At 37.7% G+C, this 15,073-nt stretch overlaps 1 protein-coding gene across 8 annotated transcripts in view; it reads right to left on the bottom strand.

Moving 5' to 3' along the window:
* The window catches only part of NRG4 (neuregulin 4), a 123,915-nt gene that overhangs the window by 5,886 nt on the left and 102,956 nt on the right, over positions 1-15,073 (bottom strand). For 6 of the 8 annotated variants that reach the window (XM_055363850.2, XM_055363847.2, XM_055363849.2 and 3 more), the window contains one exon: positions 4,856-4,938. In XM_055363850.2, coding sequence (XP_055219825.1) covers positions 4,922-4,938 — 17 coding nt within the window. In that variant the 3' untranslated portion in view covers positions 4,856-4,921. Of the gene's footprint in view, positions 1-3,047; positions 4,664-4,855; positions 4,939-15,073 lie in introns of those variants that run through there. The other 2 variants (XM_063698750.1, XM_063698748.1) reach the window with 2 other exon arrangements.

Genomic DNA, 15,073 nt, shown 5'->3' on the forward strand with positions numbered 1-15,073 from the left:
CTGAATGGTAATGCCTAGGTTTTCTTCTAGGGTTTTTATGGTTTTAGGTCTAACGTTTAAATCTTTAATCCATCTTGAATTGATTTTTGTATAAGGTGTAAGGAAGGGATCCAGTTTCAGCTTTCTACATATGGCTAGCCAGTTTTCCCAGCACCATTTATTAAATAGGGAATCCTTTCCCCATTGCTTGTTTTTCTCAGGTTTGTCAAAGATCAGATAGTTGTAGTTATGCGGCATTATTTCTGAGGGCTCTGTTCTGTTCCATTGGTCTATATCTGTTTTGGTACCAGTACCATGCTGTTTTGGTTACTGTAGCCTTGTAGTATAGTTTGAAATGTAGTTCAACCATTGTGGAAGTCAGTGTGGCAATTCCTCAGGGATCTAGAACTAGAAATACCATTTGACCCAGCCATCCCATTACTGGGTATATACCCAAAGGACTATAAATCATGCTGCTATAAAGACACATGCACACGTATGTTTATTGCGGCATTATTCACAATAGCAAAGACTTGGAACCAACCCAAATGTCCAACAATGATAGACTGGATTAAGAAAATGTGGCACATATACACCATGGAATACTATGCAGCCATAAAAAATGATGAGTTCATGTCCTTTGTAGGGACATGGATGAAATTGGAAATCATCATTCTCAGTAAACTATCGCAAGAACAAAAAACCAAACACTGCATATTCTCACTCATAGGTGGGAATTGAACAATGAGATCACATGGACACAGGAAGGGGAATATCACACTCTGGGGACTGTGGTGGGGTTGGGGGAGGGGGGAGGGATAGCATTGGGAGATATACCTAATGCTAGATGATGAGTTAGTGGGTGCAGCGCACCAGCATGGCACATGTATACATATGTAACTAACCTGCACAATGTGCACATGTACCCTAAAACTTAAAGTATAATTTAAAAGAAAAAAAAAAAATGTGATAGAGCCAAAAAAAAAAAAAAAGGATTGTACACCACGACCAAATGGAATGAATTCCTGGAATGCAAGGATTGTTCAACATACAAAAATCAATATAATATACTACATTAACAGAACGAAGCGAGAACCAGATGATCATCTCAATTGATGCAGACAAAGCATTTGACAAAATCCAGCAGCCTCTTGTGATTAAAAACACTCAGCAAATGAGGGATAAGAGGAAACTACCTCAACATAATAAAAGTCAGATATGAAAAGCCCACGGTAGACACCATACTTAGTGGTGAAAGCTTTTCCTCTAAGATCAAGACAATGCGCATTTCACCATTCCTATTCAACGCAGTACTAGGAGTTCTAGCCTGAGCTAGAAAAAGAAGAGACATCTAAGTTGGAAAGTAAGAAGTAAAATCCTATATGTTCACAAATAATATGATCTTTAGACAACCCGAAAGATTCCACACCAAAAAAAAAAAAAAATAACTGTTAATTCAGTAAGGTAGCAGGGTACAAAGTCAACTCACAAAAATCAGTTGCATTCCTATACACTAACAATGAACAACCCGAGAAGGAAATTACAAGAACAGTCCCATTTACCATAGCCTCAAAAAGAATAAAATGCACAGAAATTAGCTTACCCAAGGTGGTTAATGGCTTGTACAATGAAAACTACAAAACATTGCTTCAATAAAGATAAAAATGAAATACATCTCATGTTCATGGATTGGAAAATCTAATGTTAATATGTCAGTACTACTCAAAGTGATGTACAGATTCACTACAGTCTCTATCAGAATCCTAGGTTTTTTTTTTTTTTTTTGCAGAAGTAGAAAAACCCATCCTGAATTTCATGTGGAATCTGAAGGGATCCCAAATAGCCAAATCAGTCTTGAGAAAGAAGAACAAATTGGAGGACTTAAACCTGCAGAGTTTAAAACTTACTATAATGCTACAGTAATCAAAACAATGTGATTCTGGCATAAAGGCAGACGGATAGACCAATGGGACAGACTGGAGAACCTAGAAATAAACCCTCTCATATGTAGGTAAATGATTTTTGACAAGGGTGCCAAGGCTATTCAAAGGATAGTTTTTTCAACAAATAATGATGGGAAAGCTGGATAACCACATGGCTAACGAACAAAGTTGCAACCTCACTCATTTGCAAAAATTAACTCAAAATGGACCAAAAGACCTAAATGTGAGAGCTAAAACCATAAAACTCTTAGGATGTGGCAGTGGTTTCTTGGATATGACACCAAATTCACAGACAACAAAAGAAAAAATAGGCAAATTATACTTCATTAAAATTAAAATTTTGTGCATCAAAGAACACTATCAACAGAGTAAAAAGATTACCTATGGAGTGGGAGGAAATAATATGCAGTTCACATACCTAATAAGGATTAAACATCCAGAATACATACAAAACTCCCAAAATGCAACAACAATGTAAAAACCTGATTTAAAAAATGGCAAAGGATTTGGATAGATCTCCAGAGAGGACATGCAGATAGCCAGTGAGCACATGAAAAAATGCTTAGCATCACTAAACAGTAAGGAAATGCAAATCAAAACCACATTGAGATACCGCTTCATACCCACTGGGATAGCTCTTATTAAAATTAAAAAAACACACAAGTGTTGGCAAGGATGTGGAGAAATTGGAACTCTTATTACTGATGGAAATATAGTGGTATGCAGCTGCTGTAGAAAACAGTATGGTGATTTTCCAATTAAATATAGAATTGTCATTTGATTCAGCAATTGCATTTCTGGGTATATACACAAAATAATTGAAAGCGGAGGCTTGAGGGTATATTTGTATACCAGTGTTCACTGCAGCATTATTCACAATAGTCAAAAGGTAGAAAACAACCCAAATACCCAACAGATGAATGGATAGACAAAATGTTATATCCATACAATGGAATATTATTCAGCCATAAAAAGGAAATTCTTCTACATACTACATCATGGATGAACCTTTCAGACATTAAATCACAAAAGGACAATACTATATGAATCCACTGATGTGAGGTACCTAGACTAGTGAGATTCATAGAGACAAAGTAGAACAAAGATTACATTTTGTCACAGGGGGCAGGAGGGAATGGGAATTTATTGTTTAAGGGGCACAGAGATTAGTGTGGGATCATGAAAAAGTTCCGGAGGTGCATAGTGGTGACTGGTACATACAACGAATATATTTAATGCCTTTAAAGTGTAACTTCAAAATGGTTAAAATTTAAATCTTACGTACATTTTGCCACAGTAAATTTTTAAACCACCAAAAAAAAAAAAATCATGGCCTAGCTTTCTTTTTTTTTTTAAAAAGGGGTGGGGGTGGGGTATTTAGTCACAAGACATAGAGGAACTATGTATATTGCTAAGTGAAAGAAGTTAGTCTGAAAGGCTACATACTATATGATTTCAAATATATGACATTCTGGAGAAAGCAAAGTTAGTAAAGACTGGTTGCCAGAGGTTCAGTGGGAGAGAGGGAGGGGTAAATACATGGAGTAGAGATTTTTAGGGTGGTGAAACTACTGTATACAATACTATAATAGTGGATACATGACATTATATATTGGTCAAAATCCATAAAGACATACAACAAAAAGAGGACCTTTCATGTAAATTATAGGCTTCAGCTAGCCTGGGTGACAGAGTGAGACTTTGTCTCAAAAAGTAAAGTAAAAATATGTCAATATTGGTTAAACAAATATACCACACTAGTGCAAGATGTTAATAATAAAGGCCTGGGGTGGGGGGAAGCATAGGGGAACTCTGTACTATCTGCTCAGTTTTTCTGAAAATCTAAAACTTCTAACAACAAAGTCTATTAAAATTATGTGAGAGCTTTTCATTTTGTGTACTCTGTCTCAATGTCTTACCCTCGTGTTTGTGAAATGAATGAACAATGGGTGATGGATGAATTGGTGACACTAGTGACACACTGAATTCACAGCACTTACACTGGGCCAGACTGTGTAGAGAAGCCAGCGTGCATCCCAGCCTTGACGAGGACATAGTTCAGAGATGGGCTGTTAGGTTTGGCCGGTGCATGCGCTTCTGCCTAAGCCATTTACCAGCCCCAGACCTTTCCACTGCTCCAAGACTTGATTTTCATACTTCCTTAAAGTTACTATTGCTTTTTTTCCCCCATGTAACTTAGGTAGAAAAAACTGGAGAAACTAAATTGTTCTGACCTAATCAGTTCTTAGTGTTGCACCTAAAAAGATAGAAACTGCATTCTGAAAAATCATGCACGAAAAATTACAAGGGAAATAAATAGGTTTGGAACTTTGTGACCTGTGTAGTACAATAACAATTCTAAATTTCCAGTTATTTGCACCTAGAATTAATCTTTTGCAGTCAAAATTTTGGGTTTTTGTTTCTTCCTTTGAGAGACAGATCCTTGAAATCAGTCACTTCTAGTAGAAAGCATTTTCATCAATATTGAAAGAATGATACAGAAGTATCTATCAGTCAGTGCTTTTTTCTAATTGCCAGGTGAAATGTCTTCTCAGTTTTTTCATCAGTACTTGCAGCTTCTCAGATAACAGCAGGAATGAGGTGGTTTTGAAGCCACTAAGCCAGCTACTCCTTGCATTTAAAGGGTTTTCATCCTTTTTCATAAGATCTTCATATATCCCTTAGGGTTTCTCTCTAGGTGTGTGAACATTTGCCTCTGGTTGCTTCAGCACATCAGCTTTCTGGGGAGAGTCATGTTGAACCAATGTGACTTCGAATTATACTGGTATCACCCCCTACTTAGCAGTTGCCGATGGACTGATGCACATTACAGAAGCACACACACCTTGCAGCAGAATGGATTATGGTTCATGATATGAGTTACACAAGCGTTCTCTTTAAGAAATAAAGGATTAAATTTTTAATTCTTTTACCTAGTGGTGTTTCATTTTCTGCCTTTGTAAAATAAAAACAATGATTTGGTTCACTTTGACGTTTCTTCAGTGTTCTTCATGACCTGTGAAAAATAATTAAGAATTAAGATGCTTTCTCCATTGCAATGTTTCTTACTACGCACACCTATCTACATGTCTCTTATCTTCTTCACATATATAAGCCAACCCCTTCTGTTTGTGATAGGATGTGTTGAAGTAAACTAACCTAGAATATCAAAAATTTCCAGCAGCCTGACAAGACTCCTCAGAACACTGAGTTATGTCAGATTCCCCATTCAAGTCTCACATATAAGTTCCCTGCATGCCTGCCCACACCCCCCGCCCCTCACTGTCTTTGCTCACTGCCTCTTACCCAAAGTTCTAACAAGCCTGGTGACCTCTCTTAGATTTACAAGTTAGAAAAGGGTGGTTGAGGGGAAAAGATTGCCAGAGTGAGTCACTGTAACAGCAATGACAATAATAGATGGCAAGAAAATACCAAGGAAACAAGGACTAATAAAACCTGTGGCTAATTGGGACTATTTAGAGACAAAAATTCCCTCTGTAGCCAGCAAGCCCTGAGACTAACACCCATATCTGTGGAAGTGCAGTAAGAAAAACATGGGTTTAACCTCCCTAAACCTCAGTTTTCTCACTGTAGAGTGAGAATAATACCACCTACTCCATAGAGTTGTTAAGGTTTATAGGAGTTAAAATATTTGAAATATTAACCATAGTACCTGGCACACATAGGCATGTGGTGTGCACGATCATACTGTTACACTGCTTTCCATTTGGAGAGTTGTGTTGTCAGCATTAGGGCATTATTGCAGTAGGGATAGTGTCTAACAACAATATAAGTGCATGCTAAGACTTCAGGCTGTGGATTTATGCTAGGAATACATTGGAAAGATTGCCCGGGGAGGCTTACATTCCAGAAGCACACAAGGCGACATGAATAAACCTATCGATGAAGTAAGGCTTGATGGTGTCGTGGCAGGAGGACGTCCTTGGTGAAGGAAGGTCATTAATAAGTTTTAAAAATAAAATGTACCTTTATGCTATGATTTTCATAATATGAGCTAACATTATTAAGCAAGTCCCAGTCTTCATAATCAGCTCTCCTCATCAGATAATCTAACTTTATTTTCATGACATATCTTGTCACATTTAGTAAAAGGCTTTTGTGTGTGTGTGTGTGTGGGGGGGTGGTTATTTGCTTATAGTTATGGTCTTGCAGTTATTGACTGAGATTGTTCAACCTTGAAAAAACGGTCAAATGAACTAATTTTGTCAGCTGAGCCTAATACCTTACCCGTTTTTAACCTTTGTTATGATGTCTTTTTCTTACAAAAAAAAAAACCAAAAACAGTAATTTAATACTTTTTTTTAACTTTTTTATAAAGTATGTCTTTATAAAGTCAAGCTGTTTTATATGTGTGTGGATTCTAAAAAATAAGTCCTTACCATGTCACCGAACATTCTGGGGAAAAGAAAAAAAATCAAGAGGCAAACCTTTTGGGGAAAATGCTGTTGATGAATTACAAGCATGGTACTTGTGCATTCAAGATCTAATGGCAGGATTCTATTCCCAAACTTGTTTATATCAGATTTGGCCCCTAGCATTAACCTTTCCAGTTAACACCATGATAAATTTAAAATCTTTCCATTCTCTGATATATATTTTTTATCATTTATTTTTATTTTATTTTTTATGGAATCTCACTTTGTCACCCAGGCAGAGGCACAATCTCAGCTCACTGCAACCTCCGCTCTCGGGTTCAAGCTATTGTCCTGCCTTAGCCTCCTGAGTAGCTGGGATTACAGGTGCCCGCCACTATGCCCAGTTCATTTTTGTATTTTTAGTAGAGACAGGGTTTCACCATGTTGGCCAGGCTGGTCTCAAACTCCTGCATTCTCTGAGAATTTCTTCATGGTTATTTAACCATCAAGCACTTTAAAAATTAATGTGGCTCCAGACATTACAAATATAGCAAAGATCTACAAACCTAACAAACAAAAGACATGCTTTTACTCATGTACAGGAGTAAAGTATGGGAACAGATTATCCCTCCTGTTAAGTGATAATTCTGAGCACAATAAAACACATCAACTGATAGCATTATTTAATAATGGCATCTCTTTCAGGCTGACTGACTTTTTGTGAAATATACTTAACAAAATTTACCATTTTAACCATTTTTAAGTTCAGTAGCATTAAGTACAGTAGTCCCCTCTTCTCCATGGGGGATACATTCCAAGACCCCAGTGGATGCCTGAAATCACAGACAGCACCAAACCTAAATATACTATTTTTCCTGTACCTATGATAAAGTTTATAGATTGGACACAGTAAGATTAGCAATAACTAATAATAAAGTAGAACAATTATAACAATATGACAGCATCACTACTCTTGCACTTTGGGGCCATTAAGTAAAATAAGGGTTATTTGAACACAAGAACTGTGATACTGCAACAGGAGCTCTGATAATGAGATGGCTACTAAGTAGCTAATGGGTGGGCGGCATATACAGTGTGGATGTGGTGGGCAAAAAGATGATTCACATCCTGAGTAGGTCAGCGGGAGATTTCATCATGTTGCTTAGAAGGGTGCGCAATTTAAAACATGAATTATTTCTGGAACTTTCCGTTTATATTTCAGACCACAGTTGACTGTGGGTAACTTAAATTGCTAAAAGCTAAACCACCAATGAGGGGTTATTATTGTACATTTACACTGTGTGCAACCATCACACCATCTCCAGAACTTTTTGTTTGTTTTGTTTGGTTTTGTTTTTTTGAGACGAGGTCTTGCTCTGTCGCCCAGGCTGGAGTGCAGTGGCACGATCTCAGCTCACTGCAAGCTCCGCCTCCCGGGTTCACGCCATTTTCCCGCCTCAGCCTCCCAAGTAGCTGGGACTACAGGTGCCCGCCACCACGCCTGGCTAATTTTTTTCGTATTTTTAGTAGAGACGGGGTTTCATCATGTTAGCCAGGATGGTCTCGATCTCCTGACCTCGTGATCCGCCTGCCTCAGCCTCCCAAAGTGCTGGGATTACAGGCGTGAGCCACCGCGCCTGGCCCTCCAGAACTTTTTCATCATCGTAAACTGAAACTCTACCCATTAAACAGTAACTCCCTATTCCTCCCCTGACAGCCCTGGTGACCACCATTCTACTTTCTGTCTCAATGAATTTGCCTATTCTAGGTGCCTTGTATACGTGGAGTCACACAATACTTAACTTTCGTGTCTGGCTTTTTCACTTAGCACGTCTTCAGGATTCACCTATGTTGTGGCATGTATCAGAATTTCATTCCTTTTTAAAGCTAAATAATATTCCATTATAGGTATATACCACATTTTATCTATTCATCCACTGATGGATATTTGGGTTGTTTCCACCTTTTGGCTACTGTAAGTAATGCTGCTACTGAGGCAGGAGAGGTAGTCAAGGAAGTAACCATGTTCTTGGTTACAGGGGCGACCGTGCTGTCAACACAATAAGCCCAGCATTCGCATTGTAGTCCAGCTCATTCAAGCAAAGCTATCTCCAGTAGGGAACTTCCCTGTAGGGAGCATGTGCATTTTGATTTTACTTGTCCTCAGACTGACCCATTGCTCATTATAATTGTAAAAAACACTTCCCTGAGGAGAGATTTCAGATGCTAATGAGATATGTGATGTGTGAACAAACACGTACAGCTACTGGCATGTGCACCCAGAGGACCAGCCAAAACATGCTTACTAGTAACAGCTCTTCCCACCTCCTCATGAGTAATAATCTAAGACTCCCAGAAAGGGAGTCTCCCTAGTGCCAGTCTTTGCTGTCTCATCCTTATGAGCAGCCTGCCCTGAATCCTCTCTCAGGGTGTCCTGTCTATTCTGCACCTAACTTTCAAAATATTCTTTCTCCTTTGCAATAATATTGCTGTATGCTGCATCTCTGTTTTGTGTCTCTTGTTTAAACTCTTTTAAACTGAAAAGACAAGAACCAAGGTCTCACAACAGCCATTAACACTATGAGTGTAGGTATACAAATATCTGTTTCAGTCCATTCTTTCATTTCTTTTAGATGTATACCCAGGAGTGGAATTCCTAGATAATATGGAAATTCTGTTTAATTTTTTTTTTGAGGACTTGCCATATTGTTTTCTTAAAGTGGTCGCACCATTTTACATTCCCACCAACAATGCACAAGGGTTCCAATTTCTACGTGTTCTCACCAACACATGGTTTCTGTTTTTTTGTTTGTATCAATAGTAGTCACCATCCTAAAGGTTGGAAGTGGTACCTCATTGTGGTTTTGATCTGCATTTCCCCAATAATTTGTGATGTTGAGTATCTTTTTTCATGTGCTTATTGGCCATCTGTGTATCTTCTTTGGAGAAATGTCTATTCAAATCCTTTGCCCGTTTTTGAATTAGGTTCTTCTACTTGTTGTAGTTGAGTTTTAGAAGTTCTTTATATATTCTGGATATCAAATCCTTACCAGATACATGATTTGTGAACCTTTTCTCCCATTCTATGGATTGCCTTTTCACTCTGCTGATAGTGTCTTTTGATGTACCAAAATTTTAAATTTTGATGTCCAATTTGTCTAACTTTTCTTTGGCTGCCTGTGCTTTTGGTGTATAAAGCAATCATTGCCAAATCCAATTTCATGAAGCATTCCCCCTATGTTTTCTTCTCTTAGTAATTTTAGCTCTTACGTTTAGGTCTTTGATCCACTTTATTTATTTATTTATTTATTTATTTATTTATTTTTTGAGATGGAATCTCGTGATCTCGGCTCACTTCATCCTCCGCCTGCCGGGTTCAAGCAATTCTCCTGCCTCAGCCTCCTGAGAAGCTGGGACTACAGGCACGTGCCACCATGCCCAGATAATGTTTTGTATTTTTAGTAGAGAAGGGATTTCACCATGCTGGGCAGGCTGGTCTCGAACTCCTGACCTCGTGATCCGCCCACCTGGGCCTCCCAAAGTGCTGGGATTACAGGCATGAGTCACTGCGCCCGGCCCTAGTTAATTTTTGTATATGGTGATAGGTAAGCGTCCAACTTCATTCCTTAGCATGTGGATATCCAGTTTTCTCAGCACCACTTATTGAAAAACGGGCTTTTAAAAACAACTTACTGAGGTAGAATCTACAACTTACAAAATTTACTTTTTTAAAGTATGTAATTCAGCTGAGCACAGTGGCTCATGCCTGTAATCCCAGCACTTTGGGAGCCCAGGCAGGAAGACTGCTTGAAACCAGGAGTTTGAGACTAGCCTGGGCAACATAGCAAGACCCTGTCTCTACAAAAAAAAATGTAAAAATTAGCCAGGCATAGTGGTGCACACCTGTAGTCTCAAATACTTGGAAGGCTGAGGCAAGAGGACTGCTTGAGTGCAGGAGCTCAAGGTTGCAGTGAGCTATGATCACATCCCTGCACTGCTAGAGCCTTGGGCAACAGAGCGAGACCCTGTCTCAAACAAAAAAGTCTACAATTCAATGAATTTTAAAATTTACAGAATTGTGCAATCACCACCACAATCCCATTGTAGAATAAATCCATTACCCTAAAAAAGATCATGTGTCCATTCCGAGCGGCCAAGGCAGGTGGATCACTTGAGACCAGAAGTTTGAGACCAGCCTGGCCAACACCAAACCCCGTCTCTACCAAAAAACACAAAACACTAGCCAGGCGTAGTGGCACATGTATGTAGTCCCAGCTACTCGGGAGGCTGAGACACAAGAATCCATTGAACCTAGGAGGCAGAGGTTGCAGTATGCTGAGTTCATGCCACTGCACTCCAGCCTGGGTGACAAAAAAAAAAAAACAAAAAAAAAAACTTGCCCAAACTTTAGTTGGGCTGTCTTTTTATTATCGAGTTGAAAAAGTTCCTTATATATTCTAGACATGTCCTTTATCCATCTTTTATATCCATTTGCAAATATTTTGTCCCAGTTTGTGTCTTGCCTTTTCATTTTTAGAATGGTGTCCTTTGAAGCACAAAAGTTTTAAATTTACATGAAGCCCAATTTATGAAATTTTTTCTTTTTGTCGATTGTGCTTTTTGTATTGTATCTAAAAATCTTTGCCTAATTCAATGTCACAAAGACTTTCTCTTATGTTTTCTTCTAAGGTTTTTATAGTTTTAGCTCTTATATTTAGACCCATTTTGAGTTTTTTTGTGCATGGTAAAGGGTCTGAATTCATGTTTTTGCATGTGAATATCCAAACTGCCCCAGTATCATCTGTTGGAATGACTATCCTTTCTGTATTGAATTGCCTTGGCAGCTTTGTCAAAAATCAATTGTGGTCTATCTGGATGCCCAGTCTGAAGCTTCTAACTTTGTTCTTCTTTTTCAAAATTATTTTCTCTATTCTAGGTCCTTTGCGTTTCCATGGGAATTTTAGAACCACCTTGTCAATTTTTACAGAAACACCTGTTGGGATTTTGTCTGGGATAGCACTGCATCTATATAGGTCAATTTGAGAACTGACACCTTACAATATTGCATCTTCCAAATCTATGAACAAAACATAACTCTCCATTTATTTAGGTCTTCATTTCTCTCAGCAATTTTTTTTTTTAGTTTTCACTGGATAGGCCTTTCATATTTTCGTCTGATGTATGCTTATGTACTCAATACATTGAGATTCTATCATTAATAATTTTTTAAAATTTCCATATCTAATTGTCACTGATATATAGGAATACAATGGACTTTTTTGAAATTTTAAGATAAGTTTATTAAGTCCAATGATGAAATCTATCAGAAGAATATTCTCCTGAAAATAATTTCTTCTTGGAGAAAAGGAAAGGAAAATCAAAACCCTCTGAGCATAGCCAGGATGCTGTGGCAGTCCAGCCTCTCTACAGATGGGGACAGTCCCTCTGGTCAGTGGAGTCACTCTCTGGGTCAGCAGGATTGGAGTCTGGATCATTCTCCTCATCCCCCAGCTCCAGGTCATCCATTTCCTGGAACAAAGACTCAATTACCTCCACGTTGTTTCCAGCATCCTCCAAGAACTGGATATCAGATGTGTCAAGATTTGGATCTGTTTCAAGTAGCTGTTTCCCACTTATTTTTTCCTGCTTATTCTTTGATTTGGTTCTTTTTGATTTCCAAGAGTTCAGTATCAAACACGGCTTCTCAACTTAAGAAATGCTTAATTGTAAACAGGAATGCCATGGAATAATTGCTCTATGGTTTCTTCTGCTTCTTTTTGTTTCTTGCCCAAATTTTAATTGGATTGACTTTTTATTATTGATTTGAAAGAGTTCTTTTTATATTCTAGATATATGTCTTCCTCCCTTTTGCTTTTTATCCATTTCATTTAATTTTTCTTGCACAGCTGTCACTAAAGATCATCACCATGCCAAGATTTCTTCAGCTTGTAATGCTAAGAATTTTTAAATGTCTGAGACATTATCTTCTAGATTTTCCAAGAATGTTTCATAAAAAGGAGCTTCATTTGGGTATTTCTCACTGTCTGTAAACTTGAGGATAGTCTGGGCAGTTTCATTATTTTCTCCAGCCTCAGATATCACAGTAATGGTAGAGCTGGGTGGGTTTTCTTTTTTTCTTTTTCTTTTTTCTTTTCTTTTCTTTTTTTTTTTTTTTGAGACGGAGTCTCACTCTGTTGCCCTGGCTGGAGTGCGGTGGTGCAATCTCAGCTTACTGCAACCTCTGCCTCCTGGGTTCAAGCGGTTCTCCTACCTCAGCCTCCCGAATAGCTGGGATTACAGGCGCCTGCCACCACGCCCAGCTAATTTTTGTATTTTTAGTAGAGACAGGGTTTCACCATGTTGGCCAGGCTGATCTTGAACTCCTGACCTCAAGTGGTCTGCCCCCCTTGGCCTCCCAAAGTGCTGGGATTACAAGGCATGAGCCACACCACACCTGCGCCAGCATGACATATCTTCATTCATCCTTTTACTTTTAACTTATTTGTGTCTTTATACTTAATGTATATTTTTTGCAGATAGCATATCACATTAATTTTTATCCAATTTTACAATCTCTATCTTAACTGGGTGACTTAGACTTTTTACAGGTTGCTCTAGAGTTTCTAGCATACACTTTTGACTTATTACAGTTTCCCTTCAAGTGATGACGTACTGCTTGACATTCAGCATAAGAACCTTACAGTGGGGTATTTCCCTCGCTACCCTTCCAATCTTTGTATTTTCTTATTATACATTTTGCTTTTATGTATGTTGTAAGTCCCATACTATGTTGTTATGATATTTCATTAAATGGTCAATTATTTCTTAAGGAGATTTAAATAATATGAGAAAGATCTTACATATTTACCCACATAGTTGTCATTTCCGGTGCTCTTCCTCCCTTTATGTAAATCCATATTTCCATCTGATATTGTCCTTTTGCCTGAAGGACTTCCTTTAACATTTACTTAGTGTGGTTCTGGTGATGATAAATTCTTTCAACTGTCATATGCCTGGAAAATCTCTATTTTGCCTTCATTTTTTTCTAAATAGTTACTGATTTTTTATGGTTTTGAGATACAATCATGTGCCATAAAATTCACTTATTTAAATGGTACAATTCAATGGCTTTTAGTATATTCAGAGTTGCACAACCATCAGCACAATCAAATTTATGACACTTTCATTCCCAAAAAGAAAGCCCACATCCCTTAGCCATCACTCCCCAACATCCCCCCATTTCCTCCAATCCTAGGCAAACATTAATCTACTGTCTGTCTCTATAGATTTGCCTGTTCTGGGCATTTCATATAAATGTTATAAAATATGTGTTCCTTTATGACTGGCTCCTTTACTTCAGCATGTTGTTTTCAAAGTCCATCCATGTTGCAGCATATATTACTACTTAATTTCTATTTCCTGCCGAATAATATTCCACAGTAGGAATATAACACATTTTATATATCCATTTATCAGCTGATGGACATTTGACTAATATCTACTTTTTGGCTATTATAAATAATGCTGCTAGGTGCTACGAACATTCATGTACATTTTTTTCCTTTTTTTTTTACCCTCCTCAAAGTTTTTTTTTTTTTAGAGATGGGGTCTTGCTATGTTACCCAGGCTGGCCTCAAACTCCTGGGCTCAAGTGATCCTCCACTGCGGCCTCCCAATAGCTGGGACTACAGAAGTATGCCACCACACTTGGTTTCATTGTGGTTTTGATTGTCATTTCCTGATGGCTAATGATGATTGTCTTTTCATGAGATTACTAGTCATTTGTACATATTATTTGGAGAACTCTTTTCCAATCCTTTGCTCATTTTTAAAATGAGTTGTTTCTTCATTAAGTTGTAAATATTGTTTATATATTCAACTACATATATGTATTTCAGATGATATGTATAAGTCTCATATGTATGATTAAAAAAATTTTCTCTCAGAAGTAGATTGTCTTTTCACTTTCTTGAGGGTATCCTTGGAAGCACAAAAGTTTTTTGTTTTTAATGTTGATGAATCCAGTTTTTGTATTTTTTCTTTTGTTGCTTGTACTTTTAGAATCATAACTCAGAATCCATTGCCTAATCCAAGGTCATGAAGATTGACACCTATGTTTTCTACTAAGAGTTATATGGTTTTAGCTCTTATATTTAGATCTTTGATCCATTTTGAGTTAATTTTTATATATGGTATGTAGGGGTTTAAATCCATTCTTTTGTGAGTGGATATCCAGTTTTTCCAGCACCATTTGTTGAAAAGACTATTATTACCCCCCACTGAATTGTCTGGCACCCTTTAAAAAATGCATTTACTATAAATGTAAGAAGATATGTCTGAACTCTCAATTGTATTCCATTCATCTATATGTCTATCCTTATGCCAGCACTACTTTGCCTTGATTACTGCAGCTTCATAGTAAGTTTAGAAATTAGGAAGTGTGAGTCTCCTAACTTTGTTCATCTTTTCCAAGACTGATTTGCCTATTTTGCCTTGTGTTTGAAAGATATTTTTGCTGGATGTAGAATTATAGGTTTACTTTTTAAAATACATTACAGATGTTGCTCCATTCTTTTAAGGTGTGTTATTTCTGAAAAATGCCTGCTGAAATCCTTAGCTTTGTTCTCTGTCTGTAATGTGTCTTTTTCTAGCTGCCTTTAAGACTTTATCACTGGTTCTGAGCAATTTGATTATGATGTGTCTTGGTGTATTACTACTCTGTCACTCAGGCTGGAGTGCAGGGGCACAATCTTGGCTCACCGTAGCCTTGACCTC

Source organism: Gorilla gorilla, chromosome 16, assembly GCF_029281585.2.
Source record: "Gorilla gorilla gorilla isolate KB3781 chromosome 16, NHGRI_mGorGor1-v2.1_pri, whole genome shotgun sequence".
Classification (NCBI taxonomy): Eukaryota; Metazoa; Chordata; class Mammalia; order Primates; family Hominidae; genus Gorilla; species Gorilla gorilla.